The following is a 14,667-nucleotide window of genomic DNA, read 5'->3' on the forward strand; positions in this document are numbered from 1 at the left end:
ACATTATATTCCCTCTCAAGCCTCTCCTCGCCAGAGAGAATAAGTTCAATGCTTGTAGTCTTCCCTCATAGCTGAGATCCTCCAGTCCCTTTATTAGCTTTGTTGCCCTTCTCTGGACTCTCTCCAGTTCCAGCACATCCCTCCTGAGGACTTGGTGCCTAGAACTGGATGGCTTACTCCAGGTGGGGACGGATCAGAGTCTTGTAGAGTGGGAGAATTATCGTTTTATCTCTGGAGTGAATCTCCTTTTTAATGCATGCCAACACTGTGTTGGCTTTGCTTGCAGCAGCTTGGCATTACATGCTATTGCCAAGCCTGTCATCTACTAGGACCCCCAGGTCCTTTTCCATCCTAGGTTCTCCCCCTAGCGAGTAAATTGCATTCACATTTTTGGCACTCAAATGCATTACTTTACATTAATTTGTAAAAAAATTTGAAGACCATGTATCATTTTCGTTTCCACTTCACAATTATGTGCCACTTTGTGTTGGTCTATCACATAAAATACATTTACGTGCCAGATTATGGTTGGCAGCCACCGTGCCTACTAAGGCGCAGTGGATCACCTATGTGAACTCCCTTCTACCTAGAAGAACAGTTAGCTTATCGCCATTGAAAAGCAGTTAACAAATTTAATCTCATTTGGCAGAGTTGGCTTGATAACCCAAGTCTTGCCTCACCACAGCTAGTGTTGGATAGGCTGTTACAGCTTTGAACCCACCAAGAGTTATAATGGTTTTGGCCTCAGCTTGGTTATTTCTGAATTTTATATCTGAGTGTAGAAAAAAGATGCCATTCTGAGCAATTGTCCCTCAAAAAGCTCTGGTTGTTTTGTATTTTCTTTTTTTATTTTTATTTCCTTTCCAAATATGATGTGACGGTCTTTATTTTGCTGTAGACCCCATGTACAATGCTTGAGCTATCGGTTGTCATGTATACCCCCTTTTTTCCTACAATTTGTAGTCACTTTTTTATTCTTGTCAATAACAAAAAGTTTAGATTAAAAAAATATATATACATTTACGTTTTTGGTTGCAACATGACAAAATGTGGAAAACTTCAAGGGGTATGAATCATTTTTCAAGGCACTGTATATGATTGATTGGTACACAAAGCCAATATACTGATGTGCCCACCCTTTTCTGTTAACGTTCACACTCGGTAGAGTGGTGCATGCAAGACAAGTTTTATTGCTCCTGTAAGATAAAATCTCTGGGTGAATATGCATTACTAGAAGTTTCATTCAACTAAACAAACAGACACAGAAACTGATTAATCCCCAATGACTCAAACAAGACAGTATAAGCAAATGAAACATTTTATAAAGCAAATATTAAACAGTATGGATATATATATATATATATATTATACATTTGATCCAATTGAATACCATTAGCAATCTAAAAAGCAAATTATACAAAGAAGAATGGGGATACATAAGACAAAGCATAATTACTTTTTTATGGCACCAAGTCCCCAATTCACTTGTATTAAGGCACTTATCTCTCTTTCATCATTTCCAAAGTGTGCATTTCTTGAGAACTTCTTGACGGGGCCATTTTGTATACATAAGAAATGGCATGTGCATATAAAGAAATACACATACAATTTGTAAAATTATGCTGAAGACCATTGCATAGACTAGCATTTAGAAGTTTGAAATAGATTAGGTCCCTTGCAAGATACATAATACCAACAAATTAAACATAATAATTAGGTTTCTTCCTCATTAAATGTTAACTGATATAATGTTGCTCCCTTTTGGCACAGGCAGTTTATCCCATTAGACTATTTGTCATAAAGGCATACCGGTATATTCCCTACGGCCACAGGGGCAGCAGAATATTAACAAAATATATTTCTACATAGTTATAATTTCTGAGAAGCAAGAATCAAGAGTATACTATAGATCTATTATAGACATATAGGTGTGTGTATGTTAAAAGACAGAGGGATACACAACTTAATGTAATCAATAATAACTGTATAGCCTAGTCTCATACCTGCCCCTCAGAAATATACTTATTCCCATGTTATTAATTCAATATTCTAATCTCACTGCATTACATTCATTCATGACGTTACAGTCACTCACTGAAAAAATGCCCAGGAAACTGTCCGGGGGGGGGGGGGAAGGCACCAGCTTTAGAAAAAAGTCATTGTGATTTTCCCACCCCCAGGGGTTGCTCTTTGGCCATTCACACCATCTGCAAGTAGTGATTTAAATCAAACCTGTAATTTAAAAAAATTGCATCCAATTTTACTAGTGTTTGAAATGTAAGATGCCCCCATATGGGTGTGAAAGTGTTACCCTGAATCCTAAGGAATCCAATCCTTTTAGCTTGCCTTTCAGGTTTATCGCCAACATTTGTCATCTCTCCCCTTCCCCCCATATGGCTCACCATAATTTGAGAGAGAAAGTGCATTTGTCTGACTATTATGCCCCTCTGGCAGGATGCCTCTTCACAGATCACTAAGCTGCTTCCTGCTTAGTTTCAATAATAGAAACATGCAGGTCTTTGTCTTATCAGTGGGCTTTGCATTATAGGTTAGGCTAGGGGAGAATGGAGTTGTGCATCAAAAGTCAAGATGAAGGTCTTGTTTGGGTAACTGTAAGCACAAAGTAAATCTGGAATGCATAATTTAGTGACGGTCTAATTTTATTGAAGGCACCATTATTTTAGTAAAGCTGAACTCTGGGTAGATAGAAAATTATGCATAAATGCAGCAATAAGCTTGCATTATGCAAAATCTTGTCTGTCCCATTTACTTCAGGTACCTTTTTGAAAGTTACCTCTGAAGAGTCCCTGCATCTGAAATTCTTGTTCAGGTGACCAGTCATGAAAGCAGCTCTCTGTACACTGGGTGAACGATCACCCCTTGCAGCTGGGCAGTACTGACATAATGCAGCACGTGTCTGCACTCTACCTCTGCCTTCTGAGCTCTGGCAGCCTATTCCCACCCAGTTCCTGTCCCTCTCTCTCTACCTGGCTCCAGAGAAAAAAAATGAAGTGGCATTCCTGGAAATGATACACAGGCAGAGTAAGTGTTGGGAGGAGGGGGGAAGGAAAGACCCAATGGAAAACACGGAAAATTTAAAACTATAGTGGCAGCATGCAATCTTGAGCAGATATGCTCATATTTTCTGCTGGCTGAGTAACAGAACTCTGAACTGCTCACTTTTATTTATTTAAAATAAACTAAAAGCCAAGATGAGTCTGCCTTCTGTGCAGGGGCTACATACAGTTTATTGTTTGGTTTCTCTGCTCCCTATCATTGCCAAGTTCCCTCTGTGCTTCCTCCAGCCACTTCATTCAGAAGTTTGACAATCTGTATCTGACTGAAGTGACTAGAGTAGTTTCTGTCTGCAGCACAGAGGTAAATTCTGATTTTGATGACTGAGCTTTAAAATTCTGGGGGGCAGTCCCAGCCTTTGGAATTCTGACAGCTCCTGAACACCCTAAGTTACTTGGAAATTATAGAGGGTGCCCAGCAGATCCCTTCTCCTGGCTAATGAAGCTGAAAATATTTTTGGAGCCCTCTAAAGACATCACAGGACATAAGAAGAGGAATATCACTCTACAGGAAAAAGGCAAGATAAATATTGCTGCCAGGTCATGCTCTTGGGAGCGGGAGACCAGTTTGGGGCTGTATTAAATATATACCTAGAATTTCACTTTAATGTAAATTGATTAGGTTTGTTCTGTTAAGAGGCACAGTAAGGTCCCATGTAAACAGCTCAAGTTTGGAAAGGATTACTTTAAATGTTCCAAACGAACTGGATCAGTTGCATAGCATTGTAAAGCATGTACAAAAGCAATTTCTACATTAATTTATGAGCTGGAAAATCAATTATTTCACAGCATATGCAAGTCAGTTGTATCTACTTGATGTGTAAATGGCATTTTACTACTTATACACTGTAAACTGTGTTACAAAGTACAAATCCCTTCCACCTGGAGTCTTATCATTAAGGGTAAGTAATGCCCTGTTTGGTCAGAAGGTGTTTTTGTTTCATACATATGTATTGTTTCTGGAAGTATTACTGAATAAAAAAAAAAAGGAGAATCACTTTATCCCAAGCAAAATGTTTTTGTATCAAAGCTATACTATAAAAGGAAGAGAGCAGAGGTCAACATGTTACGCCACCAGTGGCAAGCTCACACCGCTGGAATACATAACTAAACAGTTGCAGTGTCTTGTGTGTGGCTCATAAAGACTCTGCAAACCCTTGGGTCTCCCCTCCATTCCAAATCTTCATGAGCTTAATCCGACCAGTCATCCTCATCAAATTCTGAAGAGTCATCCTCAGAGTCACTGTATTCCACAGCTATACGACGAGACAGGATAGTGGCCACATCATTGCCTCCAACATCTCGTTTCTCATGCTCCAACTGCTCCTGCTCCACTTTGCGCAGATTGAAACCTGGGAAAAGATAGGTACAACAAGATATAACTGGAGGATCATAAAAGGTATCAAGAAATGTACATTACTTATAAATAAAAACAGTGGGTAAGAATCACTGATATATAAGGGTGAAATGTTCATTATGAACAACTAGAAATTGAACAGTAAAGAGTTGCGCAAGCCTTGTTTGCAATACTGGGCCTAGTCAAAATCAGCTACAGGTACCTGTTTATATGCAATAAAAAGTATGGCCTGAAGCCTAAAAACATACACAAAGCTACATGGGATTAACCCTGAAAAGCAGAATCTGAAGATCATCAGTAATTGTTTTTTATCAGAATTAGAATATACCCTTGCTTTATTTTGGAAACTGCTGCCAGCCTCTAGTGTACAATGTACAAATGATAATTGCAGATAACCCCAAGGCATTTAAGAAGGAAAATATGGATTATCCTTTAACACTGTTTTCATGACAACTCCACAGTGGGATCATCTATTCCTGCCTAATTAACAGATAAACAGATAGGAATTGTTAAAAAACATCCTTCATTACCCTTACCCTTTTGTGTATTCCAAATAACCTAACAAGAAGCATTATGAAAAATGCATAAGCAAGAACTAATTAAAGCTATACAAGAGGAATACTGGGGGTACTGTCATGAAGCCTTGTGTGCTGCAAGGAATCGTCAGCTTCCACTGATCTACTGTGCTAGACCAGTGATACTCCATTCATTCACACTCCTCCAAGGTGTCCGTTTGTGCCATCTACTGGCCATATACAGAAATGAGTGCTGGTAAGATGTAAGCATGCCACAGTATAATTGGTGCTATATTTAAATTCTGCCTGGTGCACCTGCCATTATCTGAGCAAATAATAGAGTTTTTGACTTACAGTATAATCAGTTTCTTTGCGGTATTGGACACAGGCTCTTTAATCATTATTAGTGATGTATAAACCCTCCCACTCCAAGCTAGCCTCAGTTTTGTAGCAAACAATAGGGGGTTCACAAAAACAGAGAGAAGGGACCTGTCTCCCTATGCTACATGAAACAGATTTTACTGGCAAGTCAAAAATCCTATTTTCCTAGTTGTACAGTATGAGGCACAGGACAATCATTAGCAGTCCAACTAGAAGGTGAGCAACACAACCAACACATGCTCCAAACTGGCATCAGAAGAGGTCTAAACATTCACCTGGTAGAACTTAAAGCGGAACTAAACCCTCCTATCATTTTCAGCCAAGGAAGCTGCCATCTTAGCCTCTGATTTTCAACTGCCTTGATGCTGCACATATGATCAGTTATGTCACCAGCCATTTGATGATTTGGCAGTTTGAGAGCACAAGCAACTGGGACAGTTACATTCCCAGCACTTGCCGAAATGTATAGTTTTTTTGAAACTTAAATCGATATGTTTTTATAAAGGCAGAACTAAACCTGTGAAAAGAGGCCCAGAGAGCAGCCATGAAAACCTAAGAAACAGACTCCAACGCGTTTCGATTTATGTATGAAAATATAATCTTCTTCAGGGACTGATGCCACTTCTGAAAATAGAGTACAGTATAAATGCAAAACAAACACCTCATAAACAGGTATGAGACATTTGGAAACATTATAAATAAATTTTCAAAATTACAAAACTTACATATCAACAAAACAATGGAAGGGGCATTCCTTCAACACTCATGATCATCCTTCAAGTCTGCATAAAATGCGTCTTTCATCAAATATGGGGGTCACCGAGCAATTCCCAAAGAGGCGCAAGAAAACCATGAAACAGGGGGAAGACCCAAAAATTTGCAATTGGAAAAAAACTTTTTCCCAATTGGAAATTTCTGGGTCTCCCCCCTGTTCCATGGTTTTCTGGCGCCTCTTTGGGAATTGCTCAGTGACCCGCATATGTGATAAAAGACGCATTTTATGCAGACTTGAAGGATGATCATGAGTGTTGAAGGAATGCCCCTTCCAATATTATATTGATATGCAAGTTTTGTAAATTTGAAAATATTTATGTTTCCAAATGTCTCATACCTGTTGTATGAGGTGTTTATTTTGCATTTATATTGTACTCTGTATTTTCAGAAGTGGCATCAGTCTCTGAAGAAGATTAGATTTTCAAAAATAAATCGAAACGCGTCGGCTGCTCCCACTACCCATCATTATTCATTCATTTTATGGATGGTATTCTATGTATAGTGGGGTGATGCCATTTGTGATCTATTTTGTAATATGATACATGTACATGTTTGTAACTGTTTTTTGTTTGGGTCCCTTTTGGGAAAATGTTTTTATTATGTCCAAATTGAATAAAATGTCTATCTTTTTTATGAAAATACAACCCTGATTGTTTATATTGCCTTTAAAATCCCATTTGTGAGGTATTTCGTATTTCCTATATAACAGGGATGATGGCAATTTACATGTCAACCTGCATGAGTCTAATTTTTTCATGGGGGACCTAAAGTGCAGACCCTGACAACACCAAAGGCCTGCTCATAAAAATGCAGTGGATATTCATTATCAGAGACAGCAGACACACAATAGGATATATTCAAAAACTCTGCGCATGAAAAAAATTACAGAAGGTCAGAGATTGCAGACATGATACCAAAGATGGTCAGAGACTGGACATAATACAGAAGATGATCAGAACTTGCAGACACTGTACAAGAGATGGTCAGAAACTGCAGACATGCTGTCAGAGACTATGAACATGCTACAGGAGATATTGGACACTGGGAACATGCTTCACGAGACAAGTCAGACTGGAGACATATTACACGATGGTGATTAAAATCACTACTATACCAGGGCAATAGGAAAACAAAGATTATGGCCTGCAGGGTCCCCAAGGGCTGCACTAAAAGTGCCAAAGGGCTGCTAGGTTGGGCACCAGGCTCGAATGACATCTTTTCTGATCCATCTGGCAATTGTTTTTTTAGCAAGAAGCAGGGAGACTCCAGTGAGAACTCTCAGAAAGTATAAAGAGGGAATCGGAGTGCCTAAAAGAGGCAGTAAGCGGAGATGTAAATTCTCACAGCGCTAACCATGTCAAGACTGGAGAGAAATTTCCTTTGGATGTTTCAGATCTGGATATAAGGAACGAAGAACAATGTTCTGGTAAAGGTGAAAGGAAGAGACCACCTTCAAGAGGAAGAAGGCTTTTGGTCTCAAGACTATCTTGTCCTTGGTGGAACACCAACAATGGCTCCTTAAAGGATAAAGCTGTTAATTCAGAGACCCTCAATGCAGTTGTGATAAAAGAAAAAAGAAAAGCCACCTTAGCAAGTGAGGTCAGACAGGGTTCAAAGGGTGGCTTCTAAAAAGTGAGAATCACCGGAATTACCCTCCATCTCAATCCTGAAGAGCAGACTGGAGGGGCACAAAGGCATAGATCAGGTGGAAATGATTACACAGTGTCACCAGTGTGTCCACTGAAAATAGCTGAGAGTTCCTGGACCTGGCAACAAACCTATCCACCTGTTAAATCTGGATGCCAGAAGACTCACATCCAGTGTCTCTTAAATGCATCAAAGTGGTTGAAAGACCTCTAAACAGAGCACCCATCCCCCCAGATCCAGATGCTGATGACTGAGAAAATCTGTCTGCCAAATATCCACACCTGGGGTGTAGACAATGGACAGGGCCAGAGGTTGCAATTCTACCCAAGACAGAATCAAGTCCAATTCTTTTTGTGTGGTGTGCCTCCTTGATGGTTGATGTAGGCCATGGTAGTTGTATTGTACAAAAGGATCCTGGTTGGGTGCCTCACAATTGAGGGGTCCAGCTTTGAATGGACAACTAAATTGTTCTGAGCTCTAGAATAGAAGGGCTAGCTTCCTCCAGTGACCAAGTCCCCTGCAGAAAGGGCAGTGAGGACTGCATCCCAGCCCAACAGGTTTGCACCTATTGTGAGAACTTTCCACGTTCGCATAAATATGGGGCTCCCTAGCTGTGTTGAAAACCCTCCATGCAGGAGACAATGAGGCCTTATCTTTTAAAAGTAAATGGGGCAAGTAACCCAAAAAATGAATCCCCTGATCATGTAGCAGAGCAAAGACCAAGGCAAACACCTTGGTGAAACCTGAGAGCTCATGAGAAGGCCAATGGGGACAGAGACAAATTGGTAATGCTGATTTCCCAGGAAGAATTCCAATAAAGCCAGAAAAGAGGTTTGAGTAGAAGTTTTGAAAACATTCTTCTGTCAGTTCAGAGGTAATTACCCCTTGAGACAAGAGGCAAAGAGTGAAACTCCAATTTGTAGCCCCTCAAGACAGTACTCTGACTTAGGCACCTGTCAGCCTTCTTGGGGGGGGGAGGGCAGGGCAGAAAATCTCAGACATCCCTCCACTTAGAGAAGTGACACTACCCCATCACTGGTAACAAACCTTGGAAACGGCCTTGGCCAGTCTGGAGGGCCATGTCTTGTTAAAAAACATATGTTCCTGCCTTAGCTTTGGAACTTGAAAACTAAGAGGGGCAAAATAAACCATTACTAACCTGTGATGTAGAAGTTCTACATGGTGTAAACCTTCTTTCTCTTAACCCCTGTAACCTTTTGATGTACACATCCAAGGAAGTACCAAACAAGTGTTTGTCTTCAAAGCATAATTGCTGCATGGAAGCCCAGCTGACCAGCATTTACACCAAAGGATCCTGCACAAATGGATGGAAGGAAGACTCATCCTGGATATCTGATGAAATATGTCCAAGTTGTTCATGCAGTAGCGCAAGGCCACAGGTAAAAGACTGAGGCTTTCCTTTAGGATGGAACTGGTATTTAGTCCAGACAGCAATGGTAGACTGCCACAGAGGAATGGCAGACTGCTATGGAAGAAAGCACAGATCCCATGGTGGGGTCGCGAAGGAAAAAAAGCCTTAAGGGCCTTTAGCCTGTTGCACTGGATCCTTGAACACTCGATTATGTTCTACAGCACCTCGAGGGTCTTGTTTAGACAAAAAAAAAAATGGCAGAATCTACCACAGGAACTGGCCACTTTCGCAGGAAATTCTTCTCAACAGGATATGGCTGAGCAAAGCATTTAGGAATAAAATATTTTCCGGATGAGGCCAGTCCCTGTATAAAACAGGCTCCACCTGCTCATAGACTAGAAAAACTTGATTTTTGTTACTCATCGTAAAATCGCTTTCTCTAAATTCATGGAGACACAGTTCTTCTGATTCTTGACTGTTGGGAGAAAGTGGCAAGGAGACAGCAAGCTCAGGCCTGAAGGGGAGGATGGATCACCCCAACGAGAGCTCACCGCGCCGAAGGGAAAGGGGCATCTACTTACCAGTTAAGGAAGTTAAGGAGAAATAGCGGGTAGCACTCCTGAGACAGGTCCTCCTCTCCACCGAAGTGGGGGTGCTGCCAGCCAGGGTAACACTGACACAGACTTTAAGCGTATGGTCATATGTGTCCCTTCAAGACGTTTAAACTCGCCAGCTACCCTGGTGCGGGATGGGATTTGTCACAGCCAAACTATCGCTTAGCTAAAGGTCTGCGTGTGCTCGTTGGCCGGACTGGGGTGACCACTAGATCTAGTTTATCCAGCCTGTCTCCCAACCAGGCTGTTTGAAGGTCTCCGCAGGAAAAAATCCCAGAGAAAAGTTACACAATGACAGGAAGAATCAATGAACTACCCAGAGTGCTGTATGGCAAGGCTCTTGTCTGAGCTTCATGGCTATGAAAATAATATGAGATCTTGAAGATATGTCTATGTTCCTAGCAACTAGCGATGAGCTAAGGTTTGTGGGAAGCCATCCCATGATAGCAGGCCCAATCAGATGCGGCTGGGGAATTCCCCACCTTGCAGCCGCTGGTGACATCATTGACCTAATATGGTCACATGGCCATATTTTGTCAATTTAATTGTCCATATCTTTGCCTTTCCTGTGCCAAGTAAAGGACGTTTTCGTATTCACTGTAATAGGAAGTAGGGAAACTCCACTACCTAGGTAAGTGGGAAGAGAACCCCAATGTGACATTTGTTCATTTTAAACAAAAGCTTTTTGGACTGTGGCGTCCACAGCATCCAGACTTTTTAGTGTCTAGTCACTGGTAAATAAGTATTATATTTTAGTTGTCATTCCTGCTGTGCTCGGTTACATTTCATGAAGTACCAACTACAAAACCTCTTTCCATATGCACTACTGCCATTTACAAAAAGTCCAACGGCTACACTGGATCCTCTTGTCAGTCAAACTGGAACTAATGCAACATTTGAGCATGAGATGCCTTTTTTCTACAGCTATTTCTTAATAAGAGCTCTAATCCTTTAGCGTGTTTTACGAACACCTCTCTGTTGTCTGGTCTGTCTGAGTTATCTTGTGAATTGTCAGAGGTCTTTAGTAAGAAAACCTTATCAGGCTGTTTCTCTAAACTACATTATTTTATACACCAAGCCTAAATAGCATACTCGGATTTAAAAGCTTGGTACAGCAGCCAGTAATGTAAAGCTTAGCCATTACAGGTTTTGAAGGTATTTGAAAAATGTAATCAGGCATTTTCTTTTGCTTTAAGTGAAGTTACAAGTCTGCTGTTGGGAATCCAAAATAGGAAAACAATCTACAATCTCTACTGGGCTTCATCCATATGAAATTTTGGGCATAGGATGGCATTGAGAATGTGTTTAAGTGCATTACTATGCTTTTTTTTAAATCAACCTCAGTGGAAAAATGCAAGGGTTTTATCAAAAACACATCATGCAACACAGTTTATCTATTGATGGCAACAGACCCTACTATTATTATTATTAATAAACAGGATTTATATAGCGCCAACAGTTTGCGCAGCGCTTTACAACATAAGGGCAGACAGTACACTTCCAATACAAATCAATACAGGAGGAATCAGAGGGCCCTGCTCGTTTGAGCTTACAATCTAGAGGGGAGGGTCAAGTGGAAACAAAAGGTAATTTGTGGGGGGTAAGCTGATGGAGAAAATTAAAAAAAAACAGTTGTTAGGTTAAACACATACAGTCTACACTGAAAAAATGTTTAGAATATATAGAAACACATCACGTCGGAACAAAGTTTGAAAAGTTTCCCCCCCCTCCTTCCACGATTAGTGTTAACCTCATTGTTTGTTTTTAAAAGTTTGTCTTCAAAGTGGAGGTAGCTTCCGAACTGCTCAATGGCACTGTTAAAGAACTCGTGATGGTTCTAAATGAGAAGACTTGCAGATTACTGGGGTTGGAAGGGAGACTTGTGATTAGGCTTTCCTTTATAAATAAAAAAGGTATAAAAATTAAAAGGAAATATAAAAAAGGTATATAAAAGTATATTATTAATTACGTTCACATGAATAGAAGTGCATGCAATTTATAACGTTTATACTACACCTGGTGGATTTGTTTTGTAAAGGCCTTTTGCTGCCTGTATCCTGGCTAAAAATTTGCTGTATGAGATGCACTGGCAAGTGAGACTGTACACAAGATTATGTATGGAAAAAAAACTTTTGTATGGTGGTCTTGTCCTAAATTAAGCTCCTTCCGGTTCAAAAGGTTTGGACTTATACATATACTATACTGTCCATAGTTTAACTCTGAACCAACAAAAATTAGCAAACTAATCCTGGTGACGGCCTGTAAAAAAGACAGCATTAAAGTGATACTAAACCCAGGACCCTGCATTCACTATATCTGGTCTACCACAGTACACAGAACATGGAAATGCAATTAGTTTAGTAAATATAAACTGCTAAATACCTTTTCTCATCAGCAGTATATAGCAGTCTTGTGACTTCTATCAGTGTCCAGCCAAGCACTGGTTAAAGCTTGTAGGAGGATTTTTCTGACCTATGAGACTGCAAGACCCCTGCTGACCCTCCAATTGGACAGGTCTGATTGGCCCTGTGCTGATCTCATGCACTCTCCCAAGAAAAAAAAAAACCTCTCTATGCACTCTCCCAAGAAAAAAAAAAACCTCTCTAGCAATACATACCAAACTGAGCATGTGCAGCCTGACTCCATATACTGTGTTATTAGGAAATTATTTGGGGACAGTGGAAGGAGGGGAGGATCAGAGAAGACAGGATCAAACAGCCTTTTTACACAATGTGGAGGATTAACCCCTTTAGGTTCCACAGTGAGTATAACAGGTACACTTTACTGCATATACAGACTGATTTTACTGTTGTGGGTTTTGTAACACTTTAATATTTGTTATTATATTTGTTAATATGTATAAGCTGGATGAACCTTTTGCTAGTGCATGAAAAGCTCTCAAATACTCTAAATTTCAAACAATCTGGGGGCCTAGAATTCAATTTGCCCTGCTTTTAGCAAATCACTCATGCCTCAGCTACTTTTAACATTGTGCCCCTCATACTACCCCAGAACAACCTCTCGCCAAAAGACCTCCATCTATTCCTACCACTCTCACCCACTACCCCTTCTTTTTTGCCTTTCACTTTCCTCTATCTACTGTACTTTCCTATTCTTCTAAGATTCCCAGGCTGTCTCTTTTCTCATTGACCAAGTAGAATCTCCCAATTTGCCTTACTCACAGACTCTCTAGGCTTCTTTTCATACAATTTTGTAAACTTTGTTGTGAAAAATTTGCGCTGCACAGACTTATCAATTTGGTAATGCCTACGTCTTCAAAATACATACAAAATATTGTTACCAGAAAATACTTTTGCTTTGATATCTTCAAGTAAACCATAAGGTTGTCAGTACTAAACATATTTCCTTAATAAAACCCTTTCACTCACCAGCCATTGAAACAAATTCTGTTTCTTGGAAAGTGGAAGATAGCATGCCCTTAGTCTACATTCCAGGAAACAGTGCTCTGTACCTGGTAATTCTGCCCAAATGCCAGGACATTGCTATCTGGGAGTATTCCATCAGATCAGTTGTGTAAAAGAAAGTGAAACTTTTTAACTATTAATTTAATTTTACAGCTCCAGTTCTACTAAAGTGAACTTTATGAGAAAAGAATGAATATCTGGAATAGAGAGTTGAACAGATTTGGGATTGTATTTATATGAAATTTAATATTATTCACATACAATCATGTTATAATCATTATCCTAGGATCATGCAAGATCCACTGCAGATTATTTTGAATTAAAGAATATTTCTACTTTAATACCATTGTCATAAAATAGCAAACATTTACAGAAACACTTACCTTGACGGATTGCAGACAAAAGGTCGCTCCTTGGATCGCTCTCTGGGGGCAGGCTGGTTTTTGCTTTTGGCGTCAAAGATTCTCCTTCTATTTTGGGAAAAGCTGGGGGAGGAGGAGGACCAGGAGGTGGTGGACCAGGTGGTGGTGGTGGTGGAGGAGGTGGAGGTGGCCCTCCAGCTGGAGGAGGAACAGGGGATGCAGGAGCATAATCAATCACTGAAGGCACAGGAGGTGGAGGGGGAGCAGGAAAACCAGGCATAGGAGGGCATGCTGGTGGACTTGGGGGAGGAAGGTAGGAAGGGTCTGGGAATATTCCAGCTGGAGGTGGTGGTGGAGGAGCCAGAGGAGGGGAAAAACTGGGTCTTCCACCGATTGGAGAACTTATGGGAGGTGCTGGAGGTGGGTGGGCTGGGCTGATTAAGCTTGCTCGATTAGTAGTTCCAGGTGAGCTGATGGTGTAAATAAAACTTTAGTTATTTTTACGCTGCAATTATTGATTTTACTCACTTCAACAATATGTCAAAATCTAAAGCTGGTTACACTAGTAGAATTTCAAATGAAACTTTGTATGAAAATTCTCGAAACATTCTCGTTCCTGCACAGAAGTCTATTGAAATCATGCCCGAAGTCGCCAAAAGTAGTGCAGGAACTACTTTTGGGAATCGATGCTTCCCTGAAAAGTCGGCGTTGCACCGATTCGGACGGTACCATTACCAGCAATAGGCGGCGATTTGACATGCCAAATCGGCCTGATGTCAACGGGGGCTAATACACTTTATCAAGTATAACCTAATTAGTTCACAATAAACACATGCCAATGATATACCTTGCTTTCTCATATAGAGTACACTGATCGGTTAGTATTGAGTACATCTGTCTCCAGTGACTATACTGTCTATTTAGTGAAGAAGTAATAGGGAAAGCTTAACGTGGTACCACAGATCACTATTGAAGAAAAATAAGACCACACTATAAATTAAGCACTTAAGTCCCTGGTGTCCAACCTGCGACCCTTTGTTATATGATATGCGACCCTCAGCAGTCTGTAGTGGGCACACTGATTAGGGTAAAAGCATTGATTTCTACTAGCCTAATGTAACATGTTCCCAGTTTTGTACTGTCTTC

At 40.4% G+C, this 14,667-nt stretch overlaps 1 protein-coding gene across 2 annotated transcripts in view; it reads right to left on the bottom strand.

The window, feature by feature from the left end:
• Positions 1–1,302: 1,302 nt before the first annotated feature.
• Positions 1,303–14,667, bottom strand: part of WASF2 (WASP family member 2) — a 108,020-nt gene continuing 94,655 nt past the window's right edge. For both annotated transcript variants that reach the window (XM_073616182.1, XM_073616181.1), the window contains exons 8-9: positions 13,543–13,991; positions 1,303–4,426 (exon numbers count right to left, since the gene is read on the bottom strand). In XM_073616182.1, the coding sequence (XP_073472283.1) occupies positions 4,266–4,426; positions 13,543–13,991 (610 nt within the window). In that variant the 3' untranslated portion in view covers positions 1,303–4,265. The remainder of the gene's footprint in view (positions 4,427–13,542; positions 13,992–14,667) is intronic.

This window comes from Aquarana catesbeiana, linkage group LG02, assembly GCF_042186555.1.
Source record: "Aquarana catesbeiana isolate 2022-GZ linkage group LG02, ASM4218655v1, whole genome shotgun sequence".
Classification (NCBI taxonomy): domain Eukaryota; kingdom Metazoa; phylum Chordata; class Amphibia; order Anura; family Ranidae; genus Aquarana; species Aquarana catesbeiana.